We start from the raw sequence: 14595 nt of genomic DNA on the forward strand, positions 1-14595 counted from the left end.
AAACATGGTTTGTTGAACATACCAGTATCAGTCTCACAGACCAGCAGGCTTGTTTCACCTTATGCAAGTTTCGTTTTTCAACTGTTCTTGCTTTCTACCTCTTTCTATAGGAAAGAAGCAAGGATTAGGCAAGGACTCTGGGTTCAGATGTAAGGGAAATGTATAAGCCAGCTTCAAACCATATAGTGGTAAACTCAATTTTACTTGGAGTACAACCACTTAAATTAATGAACATGACTTACTTAGGTCCTTTAATTTCCATAGACCTACTCTTAAGTAAAACCTAGCTGAATACCACCCATGGTTTCATATTCTCATTTGTTGAGCCCAAACCCTAATTAGTTGGCAGGGGTGGGCTTGGATGTAAAAACAAACCATAGTTAAGCTAAACACACCATGGCTTAACACTATATGAAAACCAGGCCACTGTCTAAGAGTTTCATCATCTCGGCATAACATTTTTTATTGGGACTTGTGCCAAGAGCAGGAGGAAATAAACCCTGAGGAAATATATGGATTGTTACTAACAGGCATTGTTCCTGCAACATTTGGCCTTTGCTTTGGAAGTACAACATACCAAGGACTAGCACATGAAAGCACCTGTTAAAGATGTACACATGTAATGCCAGACAACCTTTGCAATGGATGCATCTTCTGAGATAGATTCATGAAGTTGTCAAAACAAAGTTATATGGACAAACAGCTTAATGATGGTGCCGAAGTCCCATGGAGGGGGGGCAGTATGTGCCTATAACACATACAGCCCAGTCCTCACACTTGATACATCAGCACATAAATGCTAACCTGTGGGTATTCCGACACCCTCTGCACTTAAAAGACAGAAGTAACACTTCCCAACATTTACAAGTTAAAAAAACGTAACCTTTTAGAACAAACTCCAAAGTAGCACTGAATAGTAATACTTTTACAGGACAGTTCAAAATGCAGCAACTTCAAGTGTGTACAAATGATATGCACATGAACACCATTGGCTTCAATGGAAACTAATGAACATGCAATTGGGTTACATTCAAAAAGCATAAAATATTCACTTTGCTATCGCCAGAACTCCTTGTGAAGCCTGGTCAAGGTTACACTAAGGTTAATTTGTAAAATGTTCAAACAGAAATTGTCAGCCTTCTCATGCTCTCTTGTGCAATCTATACAAATGCAATGGGGTGTTATATGCATGGATACCCTGGCGGAATGCATGCACAGTTCCCTGTGCTGTATTAGGAATTCAATATGCAACAGATGTGGATTGGAATAGAATTTGGGTGCACACCCACATCTGATATTGCCAATGCAATCTTGATGAGCATTGCATAATCTGGGTAAGAATGCATTGCCTCCCTCTATCTTGCAGCACAGATTGAAATGTGCAACCCCAGCTACAAAGGCCACTATGCAAGGGTTACTGCCACATATTACTAACAGCAGACAACACAATGATACACACTAATCTCTGGATTAGACCTTGCAATCAGCAATAATTTCTATAATTTTTAACTCCCTTCCTCGGTGTCAATTTTACTTAACTAGTAACATGAACCCCTAGTGTTCCAGATCTATAAACTGTGAGCCTCTGCTATACAAACGTTAGGTTTGATTGGACATCACATCTCATAGCTCATCAGCTGAAGTACTTGAGAACACGTCACCACAGGTCACCACCTCTTAATTTCAATGTAACACTGAAATGATACGAGACTGCAGAGCAAATCAACACTGAACAGGTGCTAGGACTACAATGTAGACTGTAGGCCAAGGAACATCAAGCTGTGAATGAGAGGATCATGGAGACCAAAGATCCAACAAAAGTAATGAAAGTTGGTTTTCCAGTTAATTGTTCATCTTTTGCCCACAAAGTTGGTTATTTTCTCTCTCTAATAATGAGCAATATTAGAAAAACATAGACATTGTGTAGATTCATGTTACCATGCTTTACATACAATCACTAATTGCCCGTTTTTCTGATCCTTTGCAGCTTCAATCATTTATGGAATGGGCAATTTCTCTCTCTTTCTCCCAACCATTTTATACACTAGTAGCCAAAATTGTGGAACCTTTTGGGGAAAGTGTATTTCCGAGGTTTGATGGCTCATAACACCTGATTGGTTCTCTAAACACTCCTGCTCATTGGCTACATTCAAATGAAGGAAAGCGACTGCATATCAACCTAAGCAAATTATGCTTCCTTTTTCTGGTTATTTGGCTATAACTTTTGATAGAATACAGATAATTGAACAAACCTTGTTGCATTATATTCTTCATTAAACTATCTTTCCACTGATATATAATTTTATGGTATTAATCCAAAATAAAGTGGTGTTACGAGTCATCAAACCTCAGAAATACACTTTTTCCTAAAGGTTTCCACAATTTTGGCCACTAGTGTATATAATGGTTGGGAGAGAGAGAGAGGGAAAAAATTGCCCATTCCATAAATGATTGAAGCCGCAAAAGATCAGAAAAATGGGCAATTAGTGATTGTATGTAAAGCATTGTAACATGAATCTACCCAGTGTCTATGTTTTTCTAATACTGGTTATTTTCTCTCTCTAATAATTAGCAACTTTGTGGGCAAAAGGTGAACAATTAACTGGAAAACCAACTTTCATTACTTTTTGTTGGATCTCTGGTCTCCATGATCCACCATGTGAACTTTTACAGCTGGAATGAAGCCACAGGTCTAAACGTAGTGCCGTGCTCTTCCAAAGTTCCTTCTATATGGGTGATTTTAACCAAATCCCCAGCTGTGTTCCTGTGCCATGGTTGGGTGTGATCCTAGCCTAGGGTTTCAAATTCTATGCACACCCAACTAGAAGGAAGTCCTGCTGAACTCACTTAAAGCCATCTTCCAAGTGAAACATGCAACAGGTCAGGGTACACATTAGGCATATTCACTCTTGCTGACTTAAGGGTTTGCACACACGTCCCCTTCCATACTGGGCTTGTGCCCTTCAGGGAGAAAAATGATCTAACGGAGACAGTGAAAATGAGACAATTCCTGAAGGAAGTGGTGGACGGGCTCCTCTGTTACAGAACCATACAGAATTGTAGAGTTGGAAGGGACCTTGATGGTCATTTTGCCCACCCTCCTGCAATGAAGTGAAAGACCTCATACAAAGTAAGATACCTGTTCGGTCTTTTTCTTTTGGGCGTTAACACAGAAGGCAATGCTTCAGAATACAGCTTTATATACAACATAGTGTCCCAGCAGCTGTACAAAACCACCTTCTTATTTAAACATAACAAAAATAAAAAGTTTCCCACTTATTTACAAAGACGAGCTCCAGTAAATGCTGGCCTGTTCTTTACAACAGCAAGCCTACAGCAGCAGCAATCAGGTTTTCACCAAACTCAAGCTTTGCATGTATTTACATTTAGGCTTCAGGGGTGAGGGCAACACAGCCTATCTAGTCTTCCATCCCCACCCCAAGTGGCAAAATCCTACACCAATAAGCAGAAGTTTACATTCCACGTCCTGAGCACCCTTCTTCAACCATGCAAGGGCCTGGCAGTGGCAACAGTACAGGGGTAAGCACAGCAGAGAGATTTAGCAATCCCTGTTGGTACTAGCGAAATCGTCCAACAGGAATAGGTGGAATTGACCAGGCACCACATCTCCTCTCTGAGCTGTTACACACCATAGGAAGAGGGACCAAGTATAAGCTCACCTAGTGCCAATATTTATGCAAGTGCAGCCTACCTGGTTCCAGTTTCAGCACTATTAAGAACAAGGGTGGGGGATCTGTAGTCCTGCAACACCTGGAGGTACACAATTCCCATCATCCCTAACCATTGGCTGGGGTTGATGGGAGTTGGAGTCCAACAGCATCCCACCACCTGAATTGAAGCAAGCAGATGAGGAGGGGAGGGGAGCCACTAGCCTAGAAAATTGAATTTTATTTTTTTAAAGGAAGTAGCATATGACATCACACATACACTCAGCACTCCTTTAAGCATGGTCAGGATTCCGACCTCTAATCATTTCCCTGGGGTGGGGGATTTGCATGAATCCCATGTTAGACACACACACGATTTGCTGATATACAGTACAAAACTTAATGCTCCTTTTGTGAGATGTTTACCCTGTTTTTCCCTCCTGTTCGGAGAAATAAATACGTAAAATCAGTTCTAAAATAAGCTACCGAATGACAAAACTACAGCTACGCTAGATCATAAAAGTTTACTGCTAAAAACTTGCTGCATTAGAACTGTTATCAATGTCTAGACTTTGGCGCTCAGAACACAGGAAGCCACCTCCCAGAGTTAAGGACCCAGTACCTGCCACAGGTACTAACTTCATATCCAACTCATGTGGAATATGCAGCAAGGGAAGTTTGTTAGGGAGAAGACGCCTCCTAAGGTTAAGTTGGGGTCCCTGTCACATAGGTCTTTAGAGATGATGACCAGAACCTTGATTTGAACTAGAAACCTAACTTCCAGCAAAGTCAGACTGTTAGCCTGATAACTGGCAGTGCCTTGAGAACAGTTTCAGAGCCTTCTTCAAGGGCAGCTTCACATTAGAGTACATTTTACAAATCGATCCAAGGGGCTACAGAACAGTCTTTGCCAGTCTGGCCCCCTCCAACTGCAGCTGATGGAGGTTGTGGTCCCAAACATCTGGAAGGTGCTAGGTTGGCAAAGGTGACAACAGATGAACCGAGGACACGGAATTCCACATGGACAAAGCCTACATAGAAGCTATTTCTTTGTGGGAGTACGCAACAGACAACTGGCGAGCAACTGATAACTGGGGATCTGAGCTGAAGCTGCAACTAAGCCACAATCTCTGTAACATGGGACTGTGGACGTCCTAATTAGATAAGCTGGAAGTTCCAAGACAGCATGTAGTAGAAGAATGAGCCTTTTAAAAAGGCACAGAGAAGAAATTGACCGATCCATTGGAACAAATCTGAAAGAATTAATGCAGAAGCTGAGGTGAGGGAACTGCAGACACATAGGCTTTTGCAGACCCTGGACCGGAGTGGACGGCTGTTTGTGCAGAGTTCCAGGATCTATGAGAACAGGCAGGCAGAGCTCTACACACGAAGGCTTCCGCCTGTCAGACATGCGGAAGGGCTAAGAGGAACCACAAAATGGTTCCTGTTGGATCAGGCTAGCAGGCTGCCTGTTCTGTCCTCACCATGGCCAATCGCTGCTATAAAAACCGGAAAGGCACAGGGAACCTTAGCCCGTCAGAGAGGACTAAGCTACCATCGGCAAACGGCCTTTCGAGAATACTGGAGCCATGAAATCTTTGAGTGTAATATTGCAAGCCGCCCTGTGATCTTCGGATGAAGGGCGGTATAGAAATTTAATTTAAAAAATAACCAGATGCCTATGGGAAGCCCACAAATAGGACTCAAGTACAACAGCACTTTTCCCACCTGTGATTCCCAGCAACTGTTTCTCTGAAAGCAGAGGCAGGGCAGAGCCACCATGGCTAGCTGCCACTGCAAACCACATCCTCCGTGAATTTGCCTAATTCTCTTCTACAACAATCCAAGTCAGTGGCTGTTGCTCTATCACTCCCATAAGATTAGAGATGGGAAGGCTTGGGGGAAAACCAGAAAAATGGGGGGGGGACCACCAGGTTTCCCCCCCATTTTTTCCCCAAAGCCATTTTTCCCCAGAAAAATGGCTTTGGGGAAAAACCCTGGGTTTCCCCCCAATTTTTCTGGGTTTTTTCCAGGCCTTCCCATCTCTAATTTTATGGAAGTGAAATTCATGGTTTCAAAGACGTGCTGTGTGAAGAAGTACGGTCTTTGGTCTGTCCTGGATCTTACAACGTCCCGCTTGATCGCATGTCCGTGAATTCTAGTATAATGAGAGAAGGAGAAAACCTTCCACAGGAGAGGAATCTTTTGTACACTGCCCAGGAATCAGTCATGCTCACCTCAAGGGCCACTTGTGGCCTTTTGTTTACCAGCTAATCAAGTCTTCCATGTGCCGTAATACGGTCACCCTCATACTGCCCCTCCCAAACAGCCTTCCCCAAGTTGGTGCCCTCCAGATGCTGCAACTCCCAACAGCACAGGCCTTCTGTACCTATGACCTCAAGGGATGTTGCAGGGCCAAGCGATAACAGTGAAGAAGTGCCAAACCAAAACAGCAGAACCTGGGGGGCACCCCCAAAGGAACATTTCCCCCCTCGGAAATCCCTCACATAAAAATAGGATCAACCCTCCCGAAAAATAAAGATTTCCCCTTCTTCTAAGTTCACACAATTTGCCTCAATGGCAAAGATATGAAGCGGCTAAACATAAATATCAAATAAAAAATAAAATCAGGTTTCCAAGAGAACAGCAATGAAAAAATAATAATATTAATAAAATAATAATAATAATAATAAGCTACAATATTTACAATGGATTGTTTTCTACAGCAAGGATCTGCATGAACTTGATGTTTCTTTTGGAAACCCACTTTTTCTTCCTTTTCTTTTTACAAAGAGGTGGCTCTCTGTCTATGCCATCCTTTGGCAACCCTCTGGCCTTCCAGAGGTTTTGGACAACTCCCTTGCGTCCCAGCCAGCTGGCCCCAGGTTACCAAGGGGTAGTTTATGCATAGGTACAAAAAAAGCCAACCTTCTTCCACACCCGCACTCAACAGGAAGGCTGACAGATGGCTCTAGAAGCACAAGAAGCTTCTGCTGGTTATTAGGGTGCATCGCTCAAGCTGCATGCCTGTGCCAACACTCTTTGGAAACAGCACAAAATCCTATTTGGAGTTCAGCATGGCTAAGGTGGCATCTCAAAGAGTTCATTGCACAAAAGCAGCACTCAGCAGGTAAACTGCCATACAGCTGCATGAGCAAGAACTTGTCTATTGAGCACAGTAAAGTATCACTGCACACTCCCTTTTGCTTCTAAGTGTTGCATGCTTCTCCCTCTTCTCTAGAGAAAAGCTGGCCCTCGCAGGACAGGTGAAAAGCCACTATAGTTTTGACTTCAAAGACGACACATTTGTCCGAAATCTTCTATGAACTAATGCTGTTTCTTACCCTGCACCAGAAGATCCAAGTTTGGCAGAAGCTCCCTCCCCACAAAAATAAGTTATTTAAAAATGTAACAGTGTTGGGAGCTGGACCCAGCAGAGCAGGGTTCAAATCCCATCTCCGAAATGGATTAATTCAAGGTTGCATACGTTGCTTTCTCTCAGCTTCAAGGAACATTGGAGGCTCACCTCACAAACTTGCGATGAAGAGGAGCAAGATGAGAAAGGGAAAGCACTAAACTCTGGCCAGTAACTCCTAATTTTGCAGATTTACATACCCTGGGGACAAACAAGCAACCACTTTTCTACACAGAATTATACCATGAGCTAGAAGCTTTTCTCGTAAAAGCAGCAGGGTCCGTTAGCTGCCTAAACGAAGTATTTTGTGTCACAACAGATAGAATTCAGCCTGCAAGCCACTACCCTACAGAAGACTGTTGCAACGTTGCATTTCAAAGCGCAGGAGTTGCCTGCATAAAATAAGTCAAGTACAATGATTAAATAACACCACCAAGTCCTTTTCTCAATCAGATCAGTCCTGCAAGGGGCAGGGTGTTTTGCTAACACACAGGTGGTTGGGGCGGGTTGGGGTGTTGTTTTCATTTAGGCAAGGCCCCTTGGTTTTTGTGGTCCAACACAGGTGACTTTGGAGACAGTACGAAGTCTGCTTCACTTGAATCCAAGGACAGTACCTGGGGAATTACTTTGCAGGGCCTCTGTAAGGCTTGGTCTTATAGCAGCATTGGAAGTGAACTGGCACACTGATAAGCTGTTATCTTTCAATATACTTATGACAAGGGAGGGGAAGCTGCCAGCATCAGATAACAGTGTTGTTGGAAGTGTGCCAGAGGCCTGGCTTTTTCCTTGTGATCCCTTATAACTGTACTACCAAGGTAAAAGCAAGCTGCAAGGGGCAGCAGTGGGACATGGAAGCCCACCTGATACTCCACAGAACAAAATACTTCAGGGTCCCAGAGAGGAAAGCACCCTTCCCCGTAGAGAATGCTCTCAGGTGTCCTTTAGCGGAACCAGGCTGCCAATCATTTGCAACTGTCCACGTTGTTGTCCGTACTTCGTTCTGTATCCATCGGTGCTGAGTAAGAGGCCTCCACACTGTGCCACATGCCGTAGGTAAAATAAATAAGCAGACCTGGAGGGAGGGAGGTAAAGGGGCACAGCGTTGGAGAGAGCATGAAGTCATCTGACAGCACACAAGCCAAAGCGCTACGCCTGTTTAATCTCTCCCACTGAAAATGCCTGATGTCTTCCAATCAGCAATACCACCATCTGGTTATGCCACATATCAGGTCAGAACCAAGCCCAGCCCTGTCCCCCGGCAGGATGCAGCAACTTGCAGTGGGCAGAACCAGGGAGGGTGGGAAATAGATGAAAGCAGAAACTGGTGTCTGAATGGGGCTACAAGACTTCTGGAAGGACTGGCCCTACAGTAGTGGGAAGGGGGCATTTCGACTCTGTTTCAGGAACCGATAAAATCTTGTAGCACTGTTCACAACTTCCTTCTGTTTAGAATATGTATATCTTTTAAAGAATTCCATCATTCTGCATGGCCAGAAACCCAGTTGCAAACTCACCTATCACCATCCAGATAGCAAATCGTATCCACGTGCCAACATCCAGCTGCATCATGAGATAAACATTCACAAAGATGCTCAAGATTGGAAGGATGGGAAGAAAGGGGACCTGGAAAAAGAACAGAAACCAGGTTGTTGTGCCTCTGGATGGCATTTTGGGACAAGCCAGTTCCCAACATCATGCTATCGATGTGTGGTTGAACAATCCATTTGCGGCAACTGAGCCTCCTATATCACATTGTCAATGAAGGGGCATATGAGAATATCATTTGCTTTCAGCTGGTACCTAAAATTGGCCCTGTAAAAAATTCATTAGCAATTTACAAGAGCAATAACATCATCCAGGAAGTTCCTCTGGAAATGGAATTCATCTCTGCTGTTAGTTTAATTTTGTCACTGTCAGTGGCCTTCCAGATGCTGTTGCAGCATTTCGCTTTACCATTTTATTTCACATCACCTGGGACCTTTGCTTTAAAAAATAAAAATGGAAAAGCCATGTATAAATTTTAAAACTAGTACTAGGCGGGGGGGGTGTAGTTGGAGCACTCTCTTTTTTTAGAGAGGAAAAAAAGCAAAGGGTACTTAAAAATCCCCGCCACCCCCTTTTCAGGGTTAAAAGTCTGTAGAAAGTAAGACGTCTGAAATACAAGTTTGGTGTGGCTTTTTTTCCCTTTTTTGCAGCTCAGTGAGGGGAGAAGAAGAGCTCCTTTCCAGGGGCTGCATCTCAAAGTGTGGAGCTGGTGCTTTTGGAGATTACGCTGAGATTGCCAAAAAAAGAAACGCAGCCTTGCATACCCTCTGCCTGGCCGCTATTAAACATAAATAGACAGATTGCCAGATGAGAAGCAAATGAAAGGAATATTGGGAGTGCTGAAGGTCAAGCTGGAGGTGCCCATAGCCAATCTGCGTGGGAAAGTTTGCTCTGCGCCTCCTCTCCCCCTGCCTTGCTAATTCCTGCCCTTCTAGAAAAAGCAGGTTAACCTCCATTAATCTCTCTTTCCATGCATGGAGCCAACAGAGACTCTGACTGCTTCCCCCACCCAGAACCACCCCAGCCCATTCCTTGCAGACCACTTGCCTTAAATGAAAGCTTGGTTTTACTTTCAGGCTGTCTCCAGATAACCACTGTGAAGAAGAAGCAGAGGAGGAAAACGGCCACAAGCAGAGCAATAGCCCACGGGGTCCCATTCTTCAGAGCATCTTTGCCAAGGACAGTCCAGCTACAGAAGGTGACGATAAGAACACCTGGCAACAAGACACATGGAACAAATGTTTGTTGCACTGATTCGGTAGTGGGAGGGAAAGACTGAATGCAAAAGCAACGGTAATTTTAAAATCAAGCCAAGAACGGTAAAGTTCGTAGCAAATGCAGCGGTGTGTTGCAAGGTTCTGGAGTTTTGATCCTAAATCTGTGCATGCACAAATGTTCTGGGGCAAGTCTGCCCCTGTTCCTATATGTTTCAGCAAGAGATGCTGCAAGTAGGTGGACAGGTCAAATCCATTTCCAACTCGGCTCTCCACCAGTACGATCTTATGTCCCGATCCAACAAAAGGAAGACAGGGAGCTGACTCATTCTAAGTCAGATCAATAGTCCACCTAGCTCAGGGTTCTCTGCTCAGACTGGCAGCAGCTCTCCAGGCAGCTCTATGTGGAGATGCAGGGGACTGAACCCAGGACCTTCTGCATGTAAATCAGATGCTCTATATAGCCTACAGGCTTCTATATGCACAGTCAACACAGATGCCAGTTCACTTCTGGCTGCTCATTCAAAACCATATTCTGTTGCTCTTCCAAGCCCCGGGGATTAATCTTCTGATATAGACTGGGGTGCACAAAATTAGATGCAACTAGAGTTCACAGGCCGTAAGTGTGCAGACTCTCTTAACCATCCCCAAAGCTGGTGTCCTGTTGGACCAGAATACTTCACCAGCTTCAACTCCCATCAGCCAGCATTTTCAGTGGTCAGTTGTTGTACAAGTAGATCTGGAGGGTACCGAAAAATTCTAACGGAGAATTAGGTCTTGGCAAAGGATCTAAAACAGTGGTTCTCAACCTGTGGGTCCCAAAATGTTGTTGGACTACAACTCCCATCATCCCTGAGCTCTGGCCTAGCTAGCTAGGGGTGATGGGAGTTGTAGTCCAACAACATCTGGGGACCCACAGGTTGAGAAAGGCTGATCTAAAAAGTGACAGCTCCTGATATTTAAACAAACCCATACGCTACGCGTTATGGGAGTTTTGCAAATCAACCTTACAAAACGAAGCTGCAGCTGCATGCATTACAGAGAACCATATTATCAATGTCACATGTTCGGAGAAAGGCCAGAGCAGAATAAATTAACAATTGCACACATGAAACCAACTCTTACCTATGATGCAGGAGGAGACATTTACTACGGACCCAGAGAGTTTGGAAGGATCAGTATTTTGGGGGCGGAAAACAGCTTTTAAGGAGAACTTCTCTCCCTTTTCAGGCAGAAACGCAGTCTGAGATTCACTGGTGCTCACGGACTCATTGTTGTCTGCCTCATCATTTGTACTAGCCATCTGGTACGCCAAGTTCGGCTGCTCCGGTTGGTACCTAAGAGAAAAAAAGAATTGGACCACATTAAGCCCCATCCTATCACCCGTAACTATAAGAGAGTCTCACCTAATATGTTTTCTTCCCAAACTGATTCCCAGGCATTGAAAACAGTGACTCTGAAGGAGAGGGTTGCTAAATACCACTTAAATCTTCTAAGCCAATGGCTGTCTAGAATATTGCTCAGTATCCCCAGCAGGAAAGAGCACGGCCAGTGAGTCACACCTACAAGCTGTAGGATTGGGCCAAGGGTGAATGTGGCACGGGGGGGGGGGGGACGACAACAAAAAGGTGACACATCCCTGAACTAGTCTGATGAAGAGTTCAGGACAGCTCTGAAGCTTGCACACTATATTATGATGTTTTGGTTGGCCTAAAAACACACACACCATTGTCCCCATTTTGGAATTTTTAAATAAATAACATCTGGGACACTTGAGAACCATCTTCTCTGCACCGTAGCACAGAAACGTTGTGCCGTACCTTAGCACCAACACGCAGGCAGCCACCAAGGAGTAAGCAAGAAGCGTCCCAATGGACATAAGGTCTACAAGATCCTTCAGGTCCAAGAGAAAGGCCATGACAGCTGGTGGGAGACAAAGAAGAGACAGATAATGCAGTGGGGTAAATCCATTTCATATATAAGACTAGTTAGCCATGACAGTTCACTCCTTATTCACACTTTCATTCCAAGCAACCCAAGAGAGAGACAGGAGTCTTTTTTAAAGAAGTGCATTTAAAGAAGTGTTAAATAAAGGTGTAAGAGAAGGTAGTGGAGACGACCACAACAGCTCTTCTTCTTGCCCTAAAGCAGGGGGAATTTTGTATCTGTGGAAGCACCCTGTGACTTTTAGAAGCCTGATTTTCCACACAAATAAATATGAATACCAAGGCTAGCATTCAAAAAAAGAGCATTTAAACCCCGGAAGAGATTTGCTCGTCCTGTTTTCACAAACAGCAGCAGTCTGTTGAAGGCTGCTTATTAAACAGAGGCTCTGCTTGGTAGAGGAAACAGCAAAAAACAGTAAGAGTACATGTGGGTATGTTTTAATCCTGGTCCAATTCTTTGCATGGTGCAACAAAGGAACTGCCTGAAGCAATTCCAAGATGAGATGCAATCGCAACACTAAACACTAGAAAGTACAAAGCATTCTCCTTGCATAACACTTAAGTGCTTTATTTGAGGAACTAATGAGAATGTGCCGAGGACTGGGGTGTTAGCTCGATCTGCTCATTTTAAAACAGGATTAGCTACTCAGTCCTTTCTTCACGGCTCTTGGGGTCTCACCTGCAATAGCTCCCGAGGTTATTGTAGCCATCATCGGAGTCTTTGTCTTCTCATTAACACGAGCCAAGAACTTGAACAGTAGTCCATCTTCTGCCATAGCGTAAATAACTCTTGGCATTGGAAACATGGACCCAAGGAGACTAGAAAGAGACAAGGGCATCACCTAAGCTCATCTTGCATTCACAAGGCAAACCGTCACTGCAAAAACAATCTAGCAATAGAGTCTTTATGTCTACTTTAAGGAAAATTACTTTCTCTAGGAAACCAACACCAGCACCTAAAGAAGGGATTTGTAATTTATCGAGCAATGGAAGACAAAGGAAAAGTTTTGCTATCTTGCAGTTGCGAGATCTAGATGTTTCTCCTTCCTTTCCATTCCCAAGGGCCACAGGATGCACAAAACAGCCTTAGAAACATCAGGTATCCCAACTTATTCTAAACCCAGTTAGCCAGCCATATCAGCTGAGCCATATAAGCTCCTACAAAGAAATGGTTCATTTTTTACTCCATAGCAAGGCTGGTGTTAGGTCACTGCCCTTAGACTGAGTCACACCAGTGACCCTCTAGCTCAGAACTGTCTATGCCAGTGTTCCTCAGCCTTGGGTCATCCATATATTTAATCTTAGCCAATGGCCAGGGATGATGAGAACTATAGTTCAGCAACATCTGGGGAGTCAAGGTGGAAGAATATTCATCCATGCTGGCCACCAAAAGATTTCAAAAGTTTTCAGACGGCGTTCTTTCCCAGCATTGCTGGGAGATAACAGGGACAGAGTACCTTGCAGGCAAAGGAAGCACTCCTGTATCACTGAGCTACAACCCTTCACCTATCATGGAAGGGATTTTTTAAAAGCCTCTCTTCTCTCCCCTCCCTCCCCACAATCTGCATCTATGATATTGTGAAATGAGGCCAAGGCGAACGCAAGCAATCTCAAAGGGTCTATGTATTCTGGGCATTTACGTCTTAGAACAGGGCAGGTGAGCACAAACCCCACTGAGCAAGTAGCAGAGGAAGCCCCAGCATCTTACCTTGTGGATAAGGCACAGAGTGAACCAACAGCCACTGCATAGTTTGCACCATCCCATCCCACATACTTAAAAGCAACAGGCAGGGGGCTGTTTTTATCTAACATGTAGTAAGGCATCATGAGGGTAAGAGCAGCCGACACACCGAAGTATGCAACAAAGCAAATCAGAAGCGATGCAACGATTCCTATTGGAATTGCTTTCTGGGGATTTTTCACTTCCTCACCTACGAAAAGAAAACAGCCACAAAGACTGAAAATGTTATTACAGAAACAATGAGTGGGATCAATCCTTTCTTTTAGCCGTTATCTCCCCCTTGCAACCCGATGAAATAATGGGGGGGGGGAGCTGAACCTATATTCTCCCTCAATTCAAGGGGTGCCAAGAAGCTTCAATTGCAGGGAGTTTCTGAAGTGGCTGTTTACTTGTTAAGATGCCATTTCCTCTCTTGTGCTTTAAACTATTATTTTGCAGAGTCAAATTTTTAGCTTTATTATAGTTGTGTGTATATACTGCATTGTATTGCTTTACCTATCAAGGTGTCCCAAACTGTTTTACAGTAACAAAATACACAATCTATGAGAAATTCAAAATGAAAAAAAATATTTTCCAAGACATTTTCTCCACCCTACAACTTTTGTTGATATTTATCAACTATGAGAGGTAAACATATTTGTTGTTTTTTATTAATGGAACCTAAGATCTTCGAAGGCACAGATAGTCAAATTTAGCCATGTGGGATCTACTTTGGGTGCTGCTGTTTTTTACCATAAGCAGCTGGTGCCGGGTGCAAAACAAGGGTGTTGGTGTTGGGGGCAGAGGGAGAAGAGGGACAGTTGCAAAATGGTGTCTCTAAGGATTAAGGCAATTAACTAAGGCAATACAAATCTACTGAGGTGCAGTAGATCAGCATGAAGACATGGCCAATGGCAACCAATTTATGCTCCTATTTTGCAAGTGGGGTTCATGGAGGCTGAGAGAGAAATGATTAGTACAGGACCAGATTCTGAAGACCAGCTTTCCACACTACCCCCATCAATTTTCACTTGTTATTGTGAAACAACAGAGAGCAGGAAATCCTTGGCAATCTTCAGTAAATTGC

At 43.9% G+C, this 14595-nt stretch overlaps 1 protein-coding gene across 3 annotated transcripts in view; it reads right to left on the reverse strand.

Moving 5' to 3' along the window:
- Nucleotides 1-5635: 5635 nt before the first annotated feature.
- Nucleotides 5636-14595, reverse strand: part of SLC7A1 (solute carrier family 7 member 1) — a 40387-nt gene continuing 31427 nt past the window's right edge. For 2 of the 3 annotated variants that reach the window (XM_053385969.1, XM_053385968.1), the window contains 5 exons: nt 13497-13719; nt 12468-12607; nt 11663-11765; nt 10968-11179; nt 9559-9842 (listed from right to left, as the gene is read on the reverse strand). In XM_053385969.1, coding sequence (XP_053241944.1) covers nt 9574-9842; nt 10968-11179; nt 11663-11765; nt 12468-12607; nt 13497-13719 — 947 coding nt within the window. In that variant the 3' untranslated portion in view covers nt 9559-9573. Of the gene's footprint in view, nt 8156-8597; nt 8707-9558; nt 9843-10967; nt 11180-11662; nt 11766-12467; nt 12608-13496; nt 13720-14595 lie in introns of those variants that run through there. The other variant, XM_053385970.1, reaches the window with a different exon arrangement.

Source organism: Podarcis raffonei, chromosome 4 (assembly GCF_027172205.1).
Source record: "Podarcis raffonei isolate rPodRaf1 chromosome 4, rPodRaf1.pri, whole genome shotgun sequence".
NCBI lineage: Eukaryota > Metazoa > Chordata > Lepidosauria > Squamata > Lacertidae > Podarcis > Podarcis raffonei.